The sequence below is a fragment of the Vulpes lagopus genome, chromosome 11 (assembly GCF_018345385.1).
Source record: "Vulpes lagopus strain Blue_001 chromosome 11, ASM1834538v1, whole genome shotgun sequence".
Classification (NCBI taxonomy): Eukaryota; Metazoa; Chordata; class Mammalia; order Carnivora; family Canidae; genus Vulpes; species Vulpes lagopus.
In genome coordinates this window covers 55,916,475-55,934,049 of record NC_054834.1, presented here as the reverse complement: position 1 = coordinate 55,934,049, position 17,575 = coordinate 55,916,475, and the positions used below count along the sequence as shown (strand labels likewise).

The 17,575-nt window shown below is 54.5% G+C and overlaps 1 protein-coding gene across 6 annotated transcripts in view; it reads left to right on the top strand.

Moving 5' to 3' along the window:
- PRR5L (proline rich 5 like) overlaps positions 1–17,575 on the top strand; it is a 70,739-nt gene that overhangs the window by 10,260 nt on the left and 42,904 nt on the right. For 4 of the 6 annotated variants that reach the window (XM_041774143.1, XM_041774137.1, XM_041774141.1 and 1 more), the window contains exons 2-3: positions 9,573–9,860; positions 12,102–12,182. In XM_041774143.1, the coding sequence (XP_041630077.1) occupies positions 9,697–9,860; positions 12,102–12,182 (245 nt within the window). In that variant the 5' untranslated portion in view covers positions 9,573–9,696. Of the gene's footprint in view, positions 1–4,973; positions 5,859–9,572; positions 9,861–12,101; positions 12,183–17,575 lie in introns of those variants that run through there. The other 2 variants (XM_041774140.1, XM_041774139.1) reach the window with 2 other exon arrangements.

Here is a 17,575-nt window from a genome sequence, read left to right as displayed (position 1 = left end):
GTCAGGACACAAAGAGTTTTCCCGTCCTTTCTTAGAGCCGCGTAGGACTCCAGCCTGTGGGACACCCAAGTTTTACATAGCCAGTCCTCTGTTGCCGGGCATCTAGGTTATTTCCAATCTGTTGCTGTTGTAAAGAAGGCGGTAGTCAAACTCCAGGTTTTGTAAGTCACTTGACATGCCTAAAACTTCTGGAAGTCGAATTGCTAGGTCAGAGAGTGCAGCCTTTGTCCCTGTGGCAAATCTCAGATGTCCATGCCTTGCCGCTGGCCCCAAAGTGCCCTCCTTCCAGCAACGTGCGAGAGCGCCTGTTGCCCTAAACCTTAGTCCTGGGTCATCTCTTGGAACCTGCAAGGGTTTTGTGAAGAACACAGTGTGTTATGAAAGTATGAACACTCGCTATAATTGGGGCGATGGGGGGTGCTTGGATGGGCCCGAGCTATGATCTAGGTTATCTGGTGGAGATGCATACCCCAGCCATTTGAAGATGAGGACACTCTGAGTCATTTACTCAGGTCACCCAACTAATCCACCATAGAGGCCGGATTCAATCCTAGGTTTGTCAGATTTCAATACCAGTAGGTAAAGCCTTTAATTTTGGGTGCTGGTGTTCTCAGCTGACACGTTACCTGTGGTTCCTATGTCTCCTGGAAGTAGTGCCTCTCATGTGGCCGGGTCACTTGCTCATTCCTTAAGTGTGTGCAAAATTCCTGCACTGTGCTATGCACCTGGGAACAGCATAGATATAGTCTCTGCCTTCACGGACCTCACAAAAATAGTAAGAACTGATTCTGTAGTCCTTTATTGGGTGACAAGACAACAGAGGGGGTGGGGGTGAGGAGGGTGGTCTGTGGGGTCATGTGACCTAATCGGGTGTGAGGGGAAAGAGTTCTCTGAGCAAGTGAAAGACAGGTGATAAAGGGTCTTATGGGTCAGGGTGAAATCAGAGAGGGACACAAACCATAAGAAAGTCTTGATCATATGAAACACATTGAGGGGTGCTGGGGGGGAGGGGGGACGGTGTAACTGGGTGATGGGCATTAAGGAGGGCACGTGATGGGATGAACACTGCGTGTTATAGAAGACTGATGAGTCACTGACCTCTACCTCCGAAACTAATAATACACTATATGTTAATTGAATTTAAATAAATTCTTAAAAGATTTTTAAAACACTTATTCATGAGAGACACAGAAAAAGGCAGAAACATAGCCAGAGGGAGAAGCAGACTCCCTGTAGGGAGGGGAACCTGATGTGGGACTCGATCCCAGGACCCCGGGATCATGACCTGAGCCACCCAGGTGCCCTTAAATATTTTTTTTCAAAAGTGTCTGTGGGTTTGAGCCTGGAGAAGTGGACAGTATTTCACACCGAGGGCATAGTATGTGTGAAGGTCCTGGGGCAGGAAAGAACAGGTGGTGTTGGAGGACATGAGGGAAGGCCAACGAGCCGGAGTGGAGAGTGGCAGGAGGTGACAGGATGACGACGGAGTTTGGGGATTTATTCTTGAGAGCTGCGGGGAGCCTTCGAAGGCATCGAAGCAGCAAAGGGAGGTGGCACCCAGGCCCCTGAGTGGTGGGGTTCTTGGCATAAGCTGTATGACCTTAGACAAGGCAAACATTGGGTACATCCATTTCCTTCTCTGTAGGGTGGGGCTGGCAACGCACACAGAGACTCAGAATATTTTGAGTGTCACACACGGTAGGCAGTAGGCCGTTCATTTAGACTCTGTGCCCGTGAGCGCACTTGTCACATGCACGTGTCCCCAGGATGTGAGGCACTCTGATGCTTTCTGTCCTAATCTATGAAAGGCTTTGGCCAACACCCCCATCATTCATTGTGGAAATACTGGAGGAATAGGTGACGTGTGTGCCTCACGGCTGGCGCTCACCCATGGCCCCATCGCTCCCCTGCCGGGTGTTCCCATAAGGAGGATTCTGGGTGGCCAGAGAGCAGGTTGGTCAGGTTCCGTGACAGTATCCACATCCAGACGGTGCTTAAGGACGCTGGCCCTTCACCTCTGCGGCCAGGTCCCAGGGCCGGGGCTGTGGGCAGGGCCTCCCAACTGCAGGGGCTCCGGGGTGGGGTGGGGTGGGGGGCATGTGAATTGGGCTGTCTCCGCGGTTCCCTGGGAGCTGGCTTCTCCATGTGTTCACATCCGATTGTGAGCTGAGTTTTCTTTGACGTGTTTGTTACTTACCTTCAGGATGGCTTTTTCCTGGAAGCCTCAGAGTCATTATAAGCCACTCACTTCTTTATTTTAAGTTGTGTCACGCTCCTACTTCCCTTTTCAGGGCCTTAGTGGAATTTATTTGCATTTCCTACCAAGTGCACTACCCTCTTTTGCCCGCAGGCCTGTGTGCCCTGCTCCCCAGGCCCTGGCCCTGGCCCTGGCCACTGGGGGGAGAAAGCCAGACGCTGCATTTTTTTTTTCCTCCAAGAAACATCTCTTAGATCCTATACGTGGAGGTTTTCAAAGAAACCCCTGTGCAGTGAGCCTGGGGGAGCAAGGCCAGCGATGACACCGATGACCCTCTGGCCACCACGGCCCTTCCTATAGCCAGGACCCTAGATTTCCACATAACTGAACGTAAGCACCCCAAACTTGACCATTTATTTTTTCCTAAAAAATATTTTATTTATGTATTTGAGAGACTGATCAGGAGAGAGATAAGGAGAGCAAGAGAGAGAGCAAGCGCATGAGCGGGGAGGAGGGGGACGGGCAGAGGGAGTGGGAGAAGCAGACTCCCCGCTGAGCAGGGAGCCCGATGTGGGACCCGAGCCTAGGACCCCGGGATTAGGACCTGAGCCGAAGGCAGATGCTCAACCAGCACTTAACCGATGGAGCCACCGAGGCACTCCGAAAGTTAACCGTTTGGATCATTTTATTTTAGTTTTTTAGATTTTGAGAGCGAGCGAGCACACAAGCAGGGGGAGAGGCAGAGACAGGGAGAAGCAGGCTCCCGATGCGGGGCTCGATCCCAGGACCCCGAGGTCATGACCTGAGCTCAAGGCAGACGCTCAGCCCATGAGCCCCCCAGGCGCCCCCATTTAGATCATTCTAGAAGTACCTTTTGCTCCGTGTTACCCGCATGGGCCCTTCCCAGGAGAATAGGCACAGAGCACTGGTTTCTCAAACCGAGAGCCTTTAGGCAAAGAGCGTTTTGTGATGGTGGTGGTGGCGGTGGTTGTGGCTGAACTGTGCCCCCCCCCCCCCACCATCTGTTCAGAACCTAGCTCCCAGCACCTTCCAATGTGACTGTATTTGGACGCAGGGCCTTTGAAGAGGTGCTGAGGCAGGAGGGGCCTGTCAGCTGGGCCTAATGCAGTCGGCGGGCACCCGGACGGAAGTGCGCACGCGGAGGGAAGGGAGCGAGCCAACCGGGAGCCAAGGGCCAGCCCTGCCAACACCCTGATCTTGAGCGTCGAGCTTCCAGGACTGAGGCAAGTCGTTTCTGTTGCTCATGTCCTGCAGCGTATGGGCTCCGGTGAGCACAGCCCAGCGGGCTAATGCAGCTGCAGCAGTGGGGACAATAAAGAGGAGCCACAGGGAGCGTTTATCAAGCACCTCCTGGGTATACGGGGATGACTTTAAGCCTCTGTCGAGTCCCCTCACGCGGATCCTGTCACCCGCCAGGTCACGGGCGAGTGATGGCACTGGGGCCAGCTCTGGCCCCTTTGCCCGGGCCCTTCGCTGCACCTGGGTCTAGCCCAGGTCCTGGAGCCCTGCCAGGCTCTCATCACCCCAACTCTCCAGAGTCACTCTTCCCATCCCTCTTTGCACAGATGTCCAGACTGGGGTTCAGAGAGGCCCCCGGCCACATGGGTGAGTGTGTTCATTCCGGGTGGCTGCAATGAGAAAGCACCCCAAGCTTGGTGGCTGCACGCATCCGTAGTTGCGGAGGTGCAGAGCCGAGAAGCGGGGTGTCACAGGGCCGGATACCTCCTCTAGAGGCGCTGCGGGAGGACCCCCTTCTCCTCCTTCCAGCGGCGGCTGGTGGATGCTGTGTCTTCTGCATTCGTGTCATAAGGATGCATGTGACGGTATTTATGGCCCACCTGGAAAATCCAGGATGAGCTCCTCTCTCAAGATCCTTAGCGGAGTCACAGCATTGGCCATCTAACAGGATATCGACAGGCTCTGGGGACTAGAAGGGGATTGTATCTTTGGGTCACCAGTTTTTCTGTCACTGTCGGTGACTAGCAGAACGAGCCCTGATGCCAGGGCTTTGCCTGATTCCAGAGCCACCTGTGGGCCACTCATCCTTTGGAGCTTCGGGCGTGAGACCCCCCCCCCCCCCCCGCCGACTCCCCTGCTGGGGCGCTATTTCTGCTGTAGTGGCAGTGGGTGTTAGAGGCACAGGGTCCCTGAGACTGGCCCATGTGCACATCCTTTGCAGCAATGAACAACTGGAAACTACCCGAATACCCATCCACTGGGGACGGGTTACATCAAGTACGGTATCCCCTAAATGGAATAAAGGGGCCGGTAAAAATAATGAAGTAGATCACTCTAGGGTGATACGGGAAGATAGCCGCAATGTGTTAATAGGAAAGAACAGATTAACATTTTCATTCAAATATTGTGCAGACACGTGTGTGTTGTTAAAAATCTCATTAAAATAAAATTCACTGGGGGCACCTGTGTGGCGCAGCGGTTTAGCGCCACCTTCGGCCCAGGGTGTGACCCTGGGGTCCTAGGATGGAGTCCCACATCGGACTCCCTGCAGGGAGCCTGCTTCTCCCTCTGCCTGTGTCTCTGCCTCTCTCTCTGTGTCTCTCATGAATAAATAAAGTCTTTAAAAATTAAATTAAATTAAATTAAATTAAATTAAATTAAATTAAATTAAATTAAATTAAATTAAATTAAATTCACTTTCTCAGCTGCCTTAGCCATGCTGTAAGTGCTCGCTAGCCACATGGCTAGTGGCTACCACATTGGATAGCACAGATCTAGAACATTTCCATCCTCTCAGAAAGTTCTGGGCAGATTGCTTCTTGGCACTAAATGGCCAGAGTGAGGCCTTTTTCACTTTGTTACAGATTTATGTGCATGTTGACCTTTTTTTTTTTTTTATCATAAATAAGTAGGTGTGCTGTTATCATAAAAATGGGAACACAGGGGGAGGGGCTTCCAAGGTAACGTCCTCTTTCTTAAGCAGGTAGAAGTTTATCATAATTTAAGATGTGTTTATGTGCGTGTAAAACCGCCTTTACATATGTTGCATAATGAAAATGTTTAAAGATCGGGGATTAAAAATGAAGAATTTCCTGGCAGGCCAGGCTCGAGGTTGGAAGATTTTCAGCTGGATCCGGTTCCCTGCCCCAAACACCTCCCAGCTGTGGCCAAATCACATAGCCTCAGTTTCCTCATCTGACGAGATCCCTACCCGACCTGCCTTACAGGTTTAGGGTAAGATTTACAAGTGTGGTGATGTCTGGAAAGGCTCTGAACCCGAGGAAGGTCCACATGGAGGTGAAGGTTCAGTAAATAACTATGTGGCCCGAGGCCCGAGGCCCGAGGGGGAAGGTACTCTGAGAGCACAGTGGTGGCGTGGAGGTCTAGAATCTTCGCCAGCCGAGTGTTATCCAGATGTCGCCAGAAGCCAGTGCAAGGGTTGCTATAGTCCCACTGCTGCCACTGCTTGGAGATTTAGACATACCAAGTTATTTTGCACTTAAGTAGCATTTGCTCTTTGCTGCGACCTGTCCTTTCTAAATGCTTTCAGGTATGTGCTCATTTTATCCTCGTTGCAACGCTGAGGCTGTCCCCGTGGGCATGCTCACCTCCTGCAGAAGGATGTCAAGGCTCAGAGAGGTCAAGCAGCTGACACAGGGTCACACAGCCAGTAAGGAACCAGGTCCACGCTTCCTCCTTTCATCCCTTCTGCACGCTGCTCCTCTTGCCCCCGTCAGTCAGGTGTGGCCTCAGGGTTCCTTATATCCGTTCATCTCTCTCAGGGGCGTGAGGCTTAAAGCTGGCGAGGAAGTCTCACGACTAGGTGTTCCCGGCTGGCTTGGTAGCTGCTGGCTCCTGGCTGAGGCTGGCTGCAGGATTAGGTCAGCCTGGGCACCAGCCAGCAATTTGCAACCTGGCTTCATCTGCACCTTGGGCTGTGAGCTGGGGCTTGGGGGGTACAGATGAGTAAGCGCTGGTGCCCCCGTTTAAGGGGTTTACAGGATGGCCAGGGTGGGCCCGTGGCACTTTCCAGAAGGAGGGTCAGGGATGCTGAGTCCTAGCTGGTGCCGGCTGTCTTCCCTCAGAGACGCTGGACGAGTTGCTCTGCTCCTCCGGGCTCATCTGTGGATGGGGCTCTGTCTGTCCTGTTGCCGTCCCATGTGTGGGCAGGACGCCGGGGCCGAGCACCCGGACAGCCCAGCCAGCTCACCTCTCTGCTGCCTGGAGTGGGAGGTGGCTCCCGTCACCTAAGTCTCGGGTCCTCGGGAAAGGAGTTGACATCCTGTGATCACACACACGTATGGCACTTAGCAGGCCCCCGTGGGGAAGGGCAGCGAAATGGATCCTCTTCCCGCTGTGTGACCCTTAGGGGGCAGGTGAAGTCCCAAAGCCAGCCCGTGGGAGGGCTCCGCAGGGCCGCCTGGCTGGCCTTCTTCTTTGCCTCCTCCGATGATTTGCAAAGACCCTCCCCCCATTCCGGGGGCCCTCGTGCAGTCGTGGCTACTCTGAGGCAGAGCAAGCCTCTATGGGTCTGCCGGACGCGTCAATAGGTTTTAGTCCCCGCTGGTTCATCCTAAAGGCAGGTGTGGGGGGCAGGGGGCTCTACGGGCACACAAGTCGGCTGTCCTTTAAGAATGTAAGAGACAGTCACCGGCCTTCCATCGCAGCCCAGGTCATCGTCCGTGTGCCCGCGGTCTGCATGGCCCAAGCCCCGTCTGTCTCCAGGCCCTCGTCCTCTGCCGACAGGAGCTGCGTGTTTAATTGGGGGTGGCCCTGTGCCCCCTCCTGCAGACACGACAGCTGGGGTGCAGAACGTGCTCCCCTCCCAACCTGAAGGTTGACATGTGTGGCCAGAGTCCCCCCTTACCTTTGGCGTTGGTGGCTGGGGATGGGCAGTATTAGCTGGGGGGACAGGTGGCCATGAGAACTGGTGTGGGCTAAACCCTAAACCCTTGAGAGAACAACGTGACTGTGCCTTGGTGCTGTTTCCTTTTGACCTTCGCTTGGCCCAGCTCCCAAACTCACTTTAACGTGGACTCTAGGTTCCCTGGAGAATCAATCTGAGACTGGGGGTGCCTGGGTGGCTGAGGGGTGGAGCATCTGCCTTCGGCTCAGGTTGTGATCTCAGGGTCCTGGGGTCTGCTTATGTCTCTGCCCCTCTCCGTGTCTCTCATGAAAAAAATTTTTTAAAAAATCGGAGACTGAAATGAAGGAGCAGAGGTGCTGGGGAAGGCGAGTTTTCGGCCTGCTGTTCTGCTGGGCACGTCACACGACCTCCATGGTCCTCCACGGTCGGCACTTGCTGGTAGCTGTGGACTCGTGTGCCCCAGGTCACACAGCTGGGGACGGGCCTGGCTAAGACTCCAATGTGGGTTCACCCAAAGCCATGGCCGTTAACCACAAAGTTAACCATGAAGTCCTGGCAGCTGCTCAGGGGACAGTATCCTTGAACCCAGCTCTGCAGGGTAAGTTAGATTTAGATAAGCAGGGAGGAAAAAGAAGGAAATCCTGGGCAAGGGAAGCAGCAAATACAGTCAGAAGCTGGGGTGAGGGAAGAAGCGCGGCATGGAACCATGCCTACGGTGTAGGCTCCACAGGGCAGCGACCACGTTGTCCAGAGCCACCACTGTGTCCCCAATACCTAAGCGAGTGACCAGTGCATGGTGTGTGGGCTATCAGTATTTATTGCTCGAACATAGACCTACCCTATGATCCAGAAATTGCACTACTGGATGTTTACCCTCCCCCCCCAAAAAAATACAAAAAAACCCCACTAATTCAAAAGGATACATGCACGTTTATTGCGATGTTATTTGCACTAGCCGAACTACGGAAGCGGCCCAAGTGTCCATCGACCGATGGATGGATAAAGAAGACGTGATATATTAAGACAAGGGAATATTACTCATCCATCAAAAAGAGTGAAATCTTGCCCTCTGCAATGATGTGGATGGAGCTAGAGAGCATTAGGCTGAGTGAAATCAGCCAGAGAGAGACAAATGCCACCTGATTTCACTCACGTGTGGAATGTAAGAAACAAAACGAATGAGCAAAGGAAAAATAAAAGAGAGAGGGGGGCAAACCAAGAAATGGACTCTTACGTATGGAGAACACCCTGACAGAGACCAGGGGAGACGTGGGAGGAGGGATGGGGAGACAGGTGCTGGGGGTTAAGGAGAGCCCCCGTCACGATGAGCACCGGGTGAGCCCTGGAAGGGTTGTATCACTTTATTGTACACCCGAAGCTCCTATAAGGCCGTGTGTCAACTATACGGGCATTAGCATTTATAAAACACAAAAATAAAGTCAGGAAAAAGAGGATTTATTGTGCGTATGAACCCACAGACCGTTGTCTTTCTCGGTAGACCTTGCGCCTCTCGAGGGCAGGGATTGTGTCTTAGAAATCTGTGGACGCTCCACAGCTCCCAGCGGTTGATAAATCGTGAACGTTCGGTAAATGTGTTCTGGTGGAATGAGTGAACGGACGGCAGCTGAGGGCTGGGGAGACGTGCCTGAGTGAACAGGCATTGATGCTTTGGGAAACACCGAGTAAGACACATGGGCTGGCGCGCTGAGGGCATAACGTGGAAGGCCTGTAGTGCCGGGAGAAGGAGCTCTTGTGTTCTTTTTGGGGCATTAAAAAAAAAAAAAGCTGGTTCTTAATGCCCAGTGTTGCAGGGTCTAGAGAAACCAGGCAGGGCCCAGATTTTGACTGATGTTTATAGGAACTGGTGCTTATAGGACACGATCTTAGAGATCACTTCTCTGTAGGATGCGCTTCGCTCTTCGCTGCCTTCCCACTTAGGGGTAAGCACAGTGTCCCCACAGAAAGGAGACCTGTAAAAACGTGCAAATGGGAGCTTGTAGGGTATGAGTTATGGCAGGGTCCTGGCGTTGCTTTTCTTTTTTAAGATGTTATTTGAGAGAGAGAGCATGTGCACGTGTGCATGATGGGGGCAGAGGCGGAAGGAGAAGCAAACTCCCCCCACTGAGCGGGGAGCCTGCTCCGGGCTGACCCCAGGACCCTGGGATCGTGACCTAAGCCGAAGGCAGGTGCTTACCCGCCTGAGCCACCCAGGTGCCCGGGAGTTGTCTTTAAGATCGTATGTCCGGAAAAGCCCAGCCAACCTCCTGTAAGAAATGATCTGCTCGGGCAGCCCCTGTGGCTTAGCGGTTTAGCGCTGCCTTTGGCCCGGGGTGTGATCCTGGAGACCCGGGATCGAGTCCCACATCGGGCTCCCTGCATGGAGCCTGCTTCTCCCTCTGCCTGTGTCTCTGCCTCTCTCTCTGTCTCCGTGTCTCTCATGAATAAATAAATAATATCTTTAAAAAAAAAAGAAATGATCTGCTCAACCCTAAAGTTTTCAACAAAAGCTGCTCTCTCTCTCTTTTTCAGGTATTGGCTACATTTTTGGTTTTAAGAAAGCCGGAGGGCCAGGACGCAGCCCTGGGAGCAGCCCTTCCCGTGGGCACTTGGAACCTTCTGGTCCAGAGGAGAAGCCGCCCCCTCACCCGGACCTATGACCCGCGGCTTCGCCCCCGGTCCGCCCACTGAGTTCCACGAGATGGGCTCCTTCCGCAGGCCTAGGCCGCGCTTCATGAGCTCCCCGGTCCTCAGCGATCTGCCCCGGTTCCAGGCAGCGCGGCAGGCTCTGCAGCTGAGCTCCAACTCGGCCTGGAACAGGTGAGGGCGCGGGGCCGAGCAGGGCTGGGCCTGGCCTAGCATCTGCCCCTCCTGAGGGCTGTGTGGCAGCAGGTCGTGGCTGCGCGGCGGGCGGGTGACCGGGCGGCACATGTTCCCTGCAGAGCGGGTCCGCGGGCCTCCCTGGGGTAGACAGGAGGTGGGCACTGGGGGCCGCGGGGTACGGGTCAGTGGGGCCGGAGTTTACAGTTACTGTCATGCTCCGTAGACTACTCGTGTACCCAGGGTTGGGGGGTGCATATAAGTAACCCTAAGTCCCCCGTGACCTCTTTGGGAAGATAAGACATGTATCTGTGAAAAGCCAAGCGGGTGATACGAACTGGGGACTCTCAGTACCTGTGAGCCGCAGGCGGGAGGGAAAGGGGACCCCGTGCTTTTATACGGGGCCTGGCCAGTGTTTTGTACCCCGAACGTTGAGCAGGGGCTGCATCACACTGTGTCTTGCACCCCTGTGGGCTGCTGTTTTCCACATCTAGCAGTTACTCTTTTGGTGGAGTAAATACATCAGTATTCTAAAGCATTTCTGGATTCTTTGTACTTTGGGTCATTTTGGATTTTCTGATGAATGCATCCCCTTAAAATGGGGATGAAGAGGGGGCTTGGACATGCTTTGCTGTGAATGGATCTTTCTTTCTTTCTTTCTTTCTTTCTTTCTTTCTTTCTTTCTTTCTTTCTTTCTTTCTTCTTTCTTTCTTTCTTTCTTTCTTTCTTTCTTTCTTTCTTTCTTTCTTTCTTTCTTTCTTTCTTTCTTTCTTTCTTTCTTTCTTTCTTTCCTCTTTTTAAAGACCTGGGTTCCTTGACAAAGACAGGATTGTAATCTGCTCCTTGCTGAAATATTGGGCTGGGGTCCCAGAGCGTGTAGAGTCCAGACTTAACTGTGGCCCCTCCAGGGACCAACCCCCTGCAGCCCAGCCTGTACACCTCACAGGACGGGGAATAGAAGGGGCGAGAGGGGCGGGCCTCCCAAAGAAGGCATAAGGTGGACAACAGACGCGTGAAAAAGTGCTCCCCGTCACTCGGCATCAGGAAAACCCAGATCAAAACCGCACAGAGATACCACCTCACACCATGAGAATGGGTAAAATTAACAAGACAGGAAATGACAGATACTGGCGAGGATGTGGAGAAAGGGGAGCCCTCCTGCACCGCGGGTGGGAATGCGAGCTGGTGCAGCCACTCGGGAAACAGTGTGGAGCGTCCTCAAGGAGTTGAAAATAGAGCTACCCTACGACCCAGCAATTGCACTGCTGGGGATTTACCCCAAAGATACTGATGTAGTGATCTGAGGGGGCACCTGCACCCTAATGCGTGTAGCAGCAAAGTCCTCAAAAGCCAAACTGTGGAAAGAACCCAGATGTCCGTCGACAGATGAAGGGATAAAGAGGATGTGGTTTATATATTTATAATGGAATATGACTCAGCCATCAGAAAGATGAAGTCTTGCCATTTGCAACGATGTGGACGGAACTAGGGGATATGATGCTAAGCGAAATCAGTCAGAGAAAGACAATTACATGATTCCACTCATATGTGGAATTTAAGAAACAAAACAGAGGAGCATAGGGGAAGAGAGGAAAAAATAAAACAAGAGGCAATCAGAGAGGGAGACAAACCCTAAGAGGCTCTTAATCACAGGAGACCAGCAGGGTTGCTGGAGGGGAGGGTGGAAGGGGTAACTGAGTGATGGGCATCTAGGAGGGCACGTGGGGGTATGAGCCCTGGGTGTTCTAGAACACTGATGAGTCACCTCTCCCCCTGAAACCAGTTGTACACTATATGTTAGTTAATTGAATTTAAATAAAATTTGGAAAAATGAAAAGGGAGGCTAGCCTCAGTGAAACGCTTCCAAGGTAATAGCTATTGGTATTCGCTGCCCCGTGCAGACAGGGACCCCCCGAGTGGGGGAACCCCAGGCATGGGCCCAGTGTCCTGCGGGCGGGTCCCACCTCCGGCCTCTGGTTAGTGCCGCTTCCAGCGGGGCGGCCACCGGGGCCGTGAGGAAGACCGGCTGGCCTCTGGCAACGCTGGGGGAGCGGGGCTGCTCTGGGTGCTCTTGCCTCGGTCTTCCCTTCTGTCCAAGGACCCTGGGAAGGAGATGCTGGATTCCGGGGGTGGACACGGGGGCTCCCGGGCTCTTGCCCCCGCCTGCAGCCCTGAGCTCTCGTGGACGTTGCCCCAGGCAGGCACATCCCCTAACCAGGCTCGTTTCTGTTTCCTCCGTAGCGTCCAGACCGCCGTGATCAACGTCTTCAAAGGGGGTGGCCTGCAAAGCAACGAGCTCTACGCGCTGAACGAAAACATCAGGTACGTGGACGGCGCGGCCAGGGGCCATCTTCCCCCCGTGGGCCTGATCTGGGTAGTGAGGCCACCCCCCTACCCCCCTGCCCCCGGGAGTCTTAGCTTAAGGTCTTTGTCTGCTTGGCTCTTGCTGCTTCTGCCAACTTGGCCTGGCTCCTATGGCTACTGAGTTCTGACACCCTTATCTGTGTAGACTTCTGACCCACGGAGGGGTCATCATGCATTTATTCTTGCATAGAGTGCCTGTAGCAGGGGGGCCCCGGGAGGGCAGAGGGATGACGTACGGCAGGTGTCACACGTTCTGTACATGTGCATCGTGCCCCACGTAACCATCGGGGGCCGTGGGAGGTAAGACGGCCCTAGTGACCGTGACCTTGGCGCGTTTACTGACTTAAGTGACTTACCAACGACTCTGTGCCTCAGTTTCTCTTTATGTGAAACAGGGATGGTGAAACGTGCTTCCTCCCAGAGGGATTCTTGTGAAGGTGTAAGTTGAGTTGTCGTACAAATGACCCGTCGGGACAGGGTGCGCGCACGCGAGGTACTGGTGGCTCTCGTTACTGTCCGTGCTGCTGCCGCCATCACTGTTAAGCATTGGCGCTACAACCCCATAAGACGTGGCCCTCGAGGGGTTTGTTGGCTCCCAGAATCTTCCCAGCAGTGTCGGCTTTTCAAGAATGTATTCGCTCCTTCAGCAAATCTGTGAGAGCCTCGTCGTTGCCTAGGCACCAGAGGGGCAGCGCTGAGCCAAGACAGAGGTAGGCCCTGGTGCCCTGGGATTTAGTCAGTCAGGGAGATCGTCATTCGTCAACTAATCATACTCGGACATGTAAAAGTGCCGCCGTGACAGCTGCTATGACACACCCGCTGTGATGGTGACACGTCCGTGTGACTCGATTTGGCCAAGGCTGGGGTGGGGGTGGTGGGATATCCTGCTCGTGCTCTCTTCTGGAGGATCAGTGGGAATGAACCAGGTGAAACTGCAGGTGCAAAGGTCCTGTAGTAGCAATGAGCAAGAAACCGAGGAGAGGCCCACGTGCGTTGACTATCAGGGTGGGGGCGGGTAGTATGATCTGGCTTGTGTCTTGGTGAAATGAGGGCAGAGAGGCCGGCAGGGCCGCCCAGAGCACCAGAATCTTCTGGGGACGGGAGTTTGTGCATCAGGCCTTTTGATGCCCTCCTGTGCTTCCCTGTGAAGTGCGGAGCGTCCAGGCTAGAGACCCAACCCTGGAGTGGGTGGGACCATGAACAAGGCCATTATTTGGGGCCTGTTTACAGTTCTTGGCGCCCCGTGTGAAAGATCAGTGAGGCGTCTTAAGAGCTCTGCTCTCGTTAAGACCTTCAGGGCTCAGGAGGAAACTGAGGTGTGTTTGGATTCCTACCCAGCAGCTCAGATGTCACGTAATGGTTATACAAACGTGGGAGGGGACAATAGAGCTCGTCTAGCCCAGGGCCTCCTTTTACAGAGACGGAAACTGAGGCCCTGCGCAGTCGAGTGACAGGGGCAAAGCTGGGTCAGCCAACCCCTGGGTTGCAAGAGCTCAACTTAAGATCCTGGCCTCTCAGGGAGGGTTCTTCGGCCCACTGTGGACGTATAAATAAATAACCCGGTGACTCAGGGACGTACTCATTGTTCCTCACTTTGGGAGGCTAATCCTGAAATTGTACTTAACATCTTTGTCGGCGGGCAGCTGGGGGCCCCTGCCGATTCCTTCGGCCGCGTAGCCCAGGGGGTCGCGAACTCAGGACCTTCGGGGGCCCAGCGGGTCTTCTGAGTGGGTGAGGCTGGCCTGGGGGCGCAGGGATGGGCGCGCACCCCCGGCTGAATGGGGACTGCCCTGGCGGGACAAGGACCCAGGGCCCGTGGCATGTCCACTTGTTTCTCGACCGGAAATGAAGGCTTTTATGTGAGATTTCCTGGCTTTTAAATGTTGATAAATAATTCGAATTCCTCCCCCCCCCCCCCAAACATTAGCACAGGTCAAACCAAACACATCTGTGGGGCTGAACGTGGCCGACAGGCTGCCTGTTGACAAGAGGAGCCACGGCGAGCGCCAGGGCGTCACTGATGCGGGCTGTCGTAGTGCCAAGGCCGCCTGGATGGAGGCTCCTGGGAACGCCCTAAGCACCCCTCGCACACATCGGCCCACTGGACCCGCCTCACAGCCCTGCGAGGCAGCTGGTGTCCTCGTAGTTTACCCATAAAATGGAGGATAAGAAAAATAAAATGACTCTCGTCCAAGGTCACCGAGCTATAGAAAAGGGCAGAGTCGGGACTCGAATCGCAGTCACCCAGCTATAGTAAAGGGTAGGGTCGGCACTCGAACCGCGGTCACCCAGCTACAGAAAAAGGTAGAGGCAGGACTCGAACCCCGGTCACCCAGCTACAGAAAAGGGTAGAGGTGGGACTCGAACTGCAGTCACCCAGCTATAGAAAAGGGTAGGGTCGGGACTCGAACCCCCGGCTGACTCAGACACCAGTATTCATTTGCCCAGGCTGCCATAACCAGCCCCGCAGACTGGGTGACCTACACCGTAGACGTTTCTTTCTCATGGTTCTGGTTGCTGGGAAGTCTGAGGTCAAGGGGCCAGCAGATTCGGCTCCTGGGAGAGCCCAGTTCCTGGCGGCCCGCTCGCCGAGCCTCACAGGGCCCCCCCTTTCTGTTTACAGGCTCTCCCATTTCTTCTGACGAGGTGGCTAAGCCCATCCTGAGGGCCCTGCCCTCATGACCCCATCGAGGCCTGATGACCTCCCGAAGGCCCCGTCTCCAACGCCAGTGTGCTAGGAGCAGGGGAGGGGGGAACATAGGAGAGTGGCAGGGACACGGGTCGTCCCCAGCGACACCTGCGCTCCCCGTACTGTATCGTAGGGTTAGAGGTCTTAGGCCAGAAGAAAGGTTGGTCGGATGGTCTTGGTCTTTGTCTTCTTCTCACGACGCCTCCGGGACCCCTGCTTCATCACGTGCTGTGCTTCCTAACGCCCGTCTGAGAAGCACGACGCCCCCTCCCCAATTCCCCCTTCCAGTGTTGGGTCTGGGCTTGGGGGAGCAGTTTGCTGGCCGGTCCTTCCTGTAGTTTCGAGGCACGTTCAGGCTGGTGGGAAACCCGTGTGGTCGGGGTTTGACACGGACCGCCCACATGTGACTGGAGCCCAGGAGAAGTCAAAGCAGAGGTCCAGGTCTCCATGGTCTGGGCCTTCTCTGGGCGAGTGGCGAGAAGTGGAGATGGGTTTTCATGTCATGGACACTCAGAGCCTGATTGAGAAGGTAGGACTCTGGCTGGGCGGAGATGCATGACCCGGTCCCAAGCGGAGTACCGTGAGCCGGCCCGCACCTGCACCCACATCCGCCGGTGCCTAAGTGGCAAGCAGCACAACTGTCCCTTATTTCTGCAACCGGAATGCCTAGATGGGCCTGCCACTCTCTGGCTAACCTTCACGTGGACGCTTGGGTTTTGATTTTCCTTTTCTTCTCTCTTTTGGAAGCAGGCCTGTAAACAGGGTTGAGGCATGCCCAGTGCGGGGAGAGGGGCGCAGGGGAAGGGGGGCAGGGGCACAGGACATAGGAATGTAGGGCAGAGAACGTGGAAGGAGACAGGACTGGTGATTGCCAAGCCCACTTGGCGATCAGTCCTGACAGGTCTTTGTGCCAGGAGGATCTGTGCCAGGTCCAGTAGAAATTTTTTTTTTTTTTTGACTCATTAAGATAGTAGCATCCAGGGCACCCGGGTGGCTCAGTGGGTTAAGCATCTGCCTTCGGCTCAGGTCATGACCCCAGCATCCTGGGATCAAAGCCCTGGGTTGGGCTCCCTGCTTGGTGGGAGAGTCTGCTTCTCCCTCTGCACCTCCCTGCTCGTGCTCGCTCTCTCTCTCAAACAAATAAATAAATATTATTTTTTAATAGAAAGTAGTGTCCAGATTCAGAGGCTGGGACTCAAGATTGGCTGCGTGACCTTGGGCAAGGCACTTTTTCTCGGTCTCTGCTTTTCTAAAACGGGGGTGATCACAGCCTCTGCCTCACGGTGGTCGGGAGCACTGAGATAATGCTAAACACGCCGTGAGCGCGGATCCAGTGCGTAGTAGATGTTGAGCATCGTCATTCTTACGCTTGTGAAATGTGGGCGACAATGAAGCGATAACACGACGGGCGAGCGCCGGGCAGTGTGGTGACTCACCGCGCGGACTGTCCCGTGTAAAGATTCCTCCAGCGGTTGAGATGCGGTGAGCTCACCCCAAACGAGAGACGGTCCAGGACGGGGCTCCTCCGAGAAGGTTCCGGACTTGGAAGTTTGGGTGAGGAGCCAGCTGTTTCTCCTTTCCGCAGAGAAAAGAACGAGAGGAAATGACTCGGTTCTCCGTTCCACTCAAGCCAAACGGTAATAAACTTTGATGGATTGCCCACGTCCAGAATCGGAGCGTAGGGCGGTTTGTGTGGGTCGCCGCGGCCAGCCTTGGCCTTCTTGCCGACGGCGTGCCCGGGAAGTGTGAACTCATTTAAATATTATCGATGCAAAAAAGGTTGACCGGGAAGATGAAGGTTTCGTGTGACTAGGTGTCAGAATGCGGTCATCACAAGCCATTTGGTGACTTTGGCCATCGAAAATGAGCTCCGGCGTAAATTTTAGCAGGTAGGCCGCGGGGTAGTGGTGAGGAGGACCTTTGGGCGAATTCTAAAACACGTTATTAGTAGATCAAGGGGAGGATGTGGAGGCCTTTTTTTAAGAACGAATTCATCAGGAATGTCACACTTCCACGAAGCAGCACATTTCCCCCCCGAATAAGTCCAGGCACACGGTCAGTCGGCGTGAGGACCGCAAGTCAGAACTGCCTCTGACAGCAGGGCTCGCGCATTGTCATATCCCCAACGGCAAGAATATGACCCTTGAGGAGAGTGAGAGCCTTCTAGTGGGACCCGCACTCGTCACGGTCCACGACGCGGCCCACCCGAAAATCCCCCCTGTCCTGGCTAGTCCAGGGTGCCCTCTGGGTTTGCATCCCCTGTGGGGCCCCACCGTGGCTTTGAATGCGCCGACGCAGCTGCAGTTCGGCAGCAGGGGGGACGTGCGTGGGTTTGAGGTTTGAGTTGCGTGAGCTCTCCCGGGAACCAGAGTAGCCAGGCCTGACACCAGAGCACGTTCTTCTGGAACATTCCTTTCAGCCAACCAGGCTGGTGATTGCGTGTGACTACGAAGGGTTAGAGGAGTCTGCGAGACTCATGATTTACATTGATTGGTGCTTCTAAGAGCCCATGCACGTGCTTTCTGGCACTTCTTGGTTAGTTTGCAGGGTGGCGGGTGTGGAGGGAGCGGCCACTGGTTCCTGTGTTCATGCGGTCGGTGGATGCTCTTGGATGCTGGGCCAGATCCTGGGCTGGGTTTGGGGGAAGCCGTTGAGGTAGGTG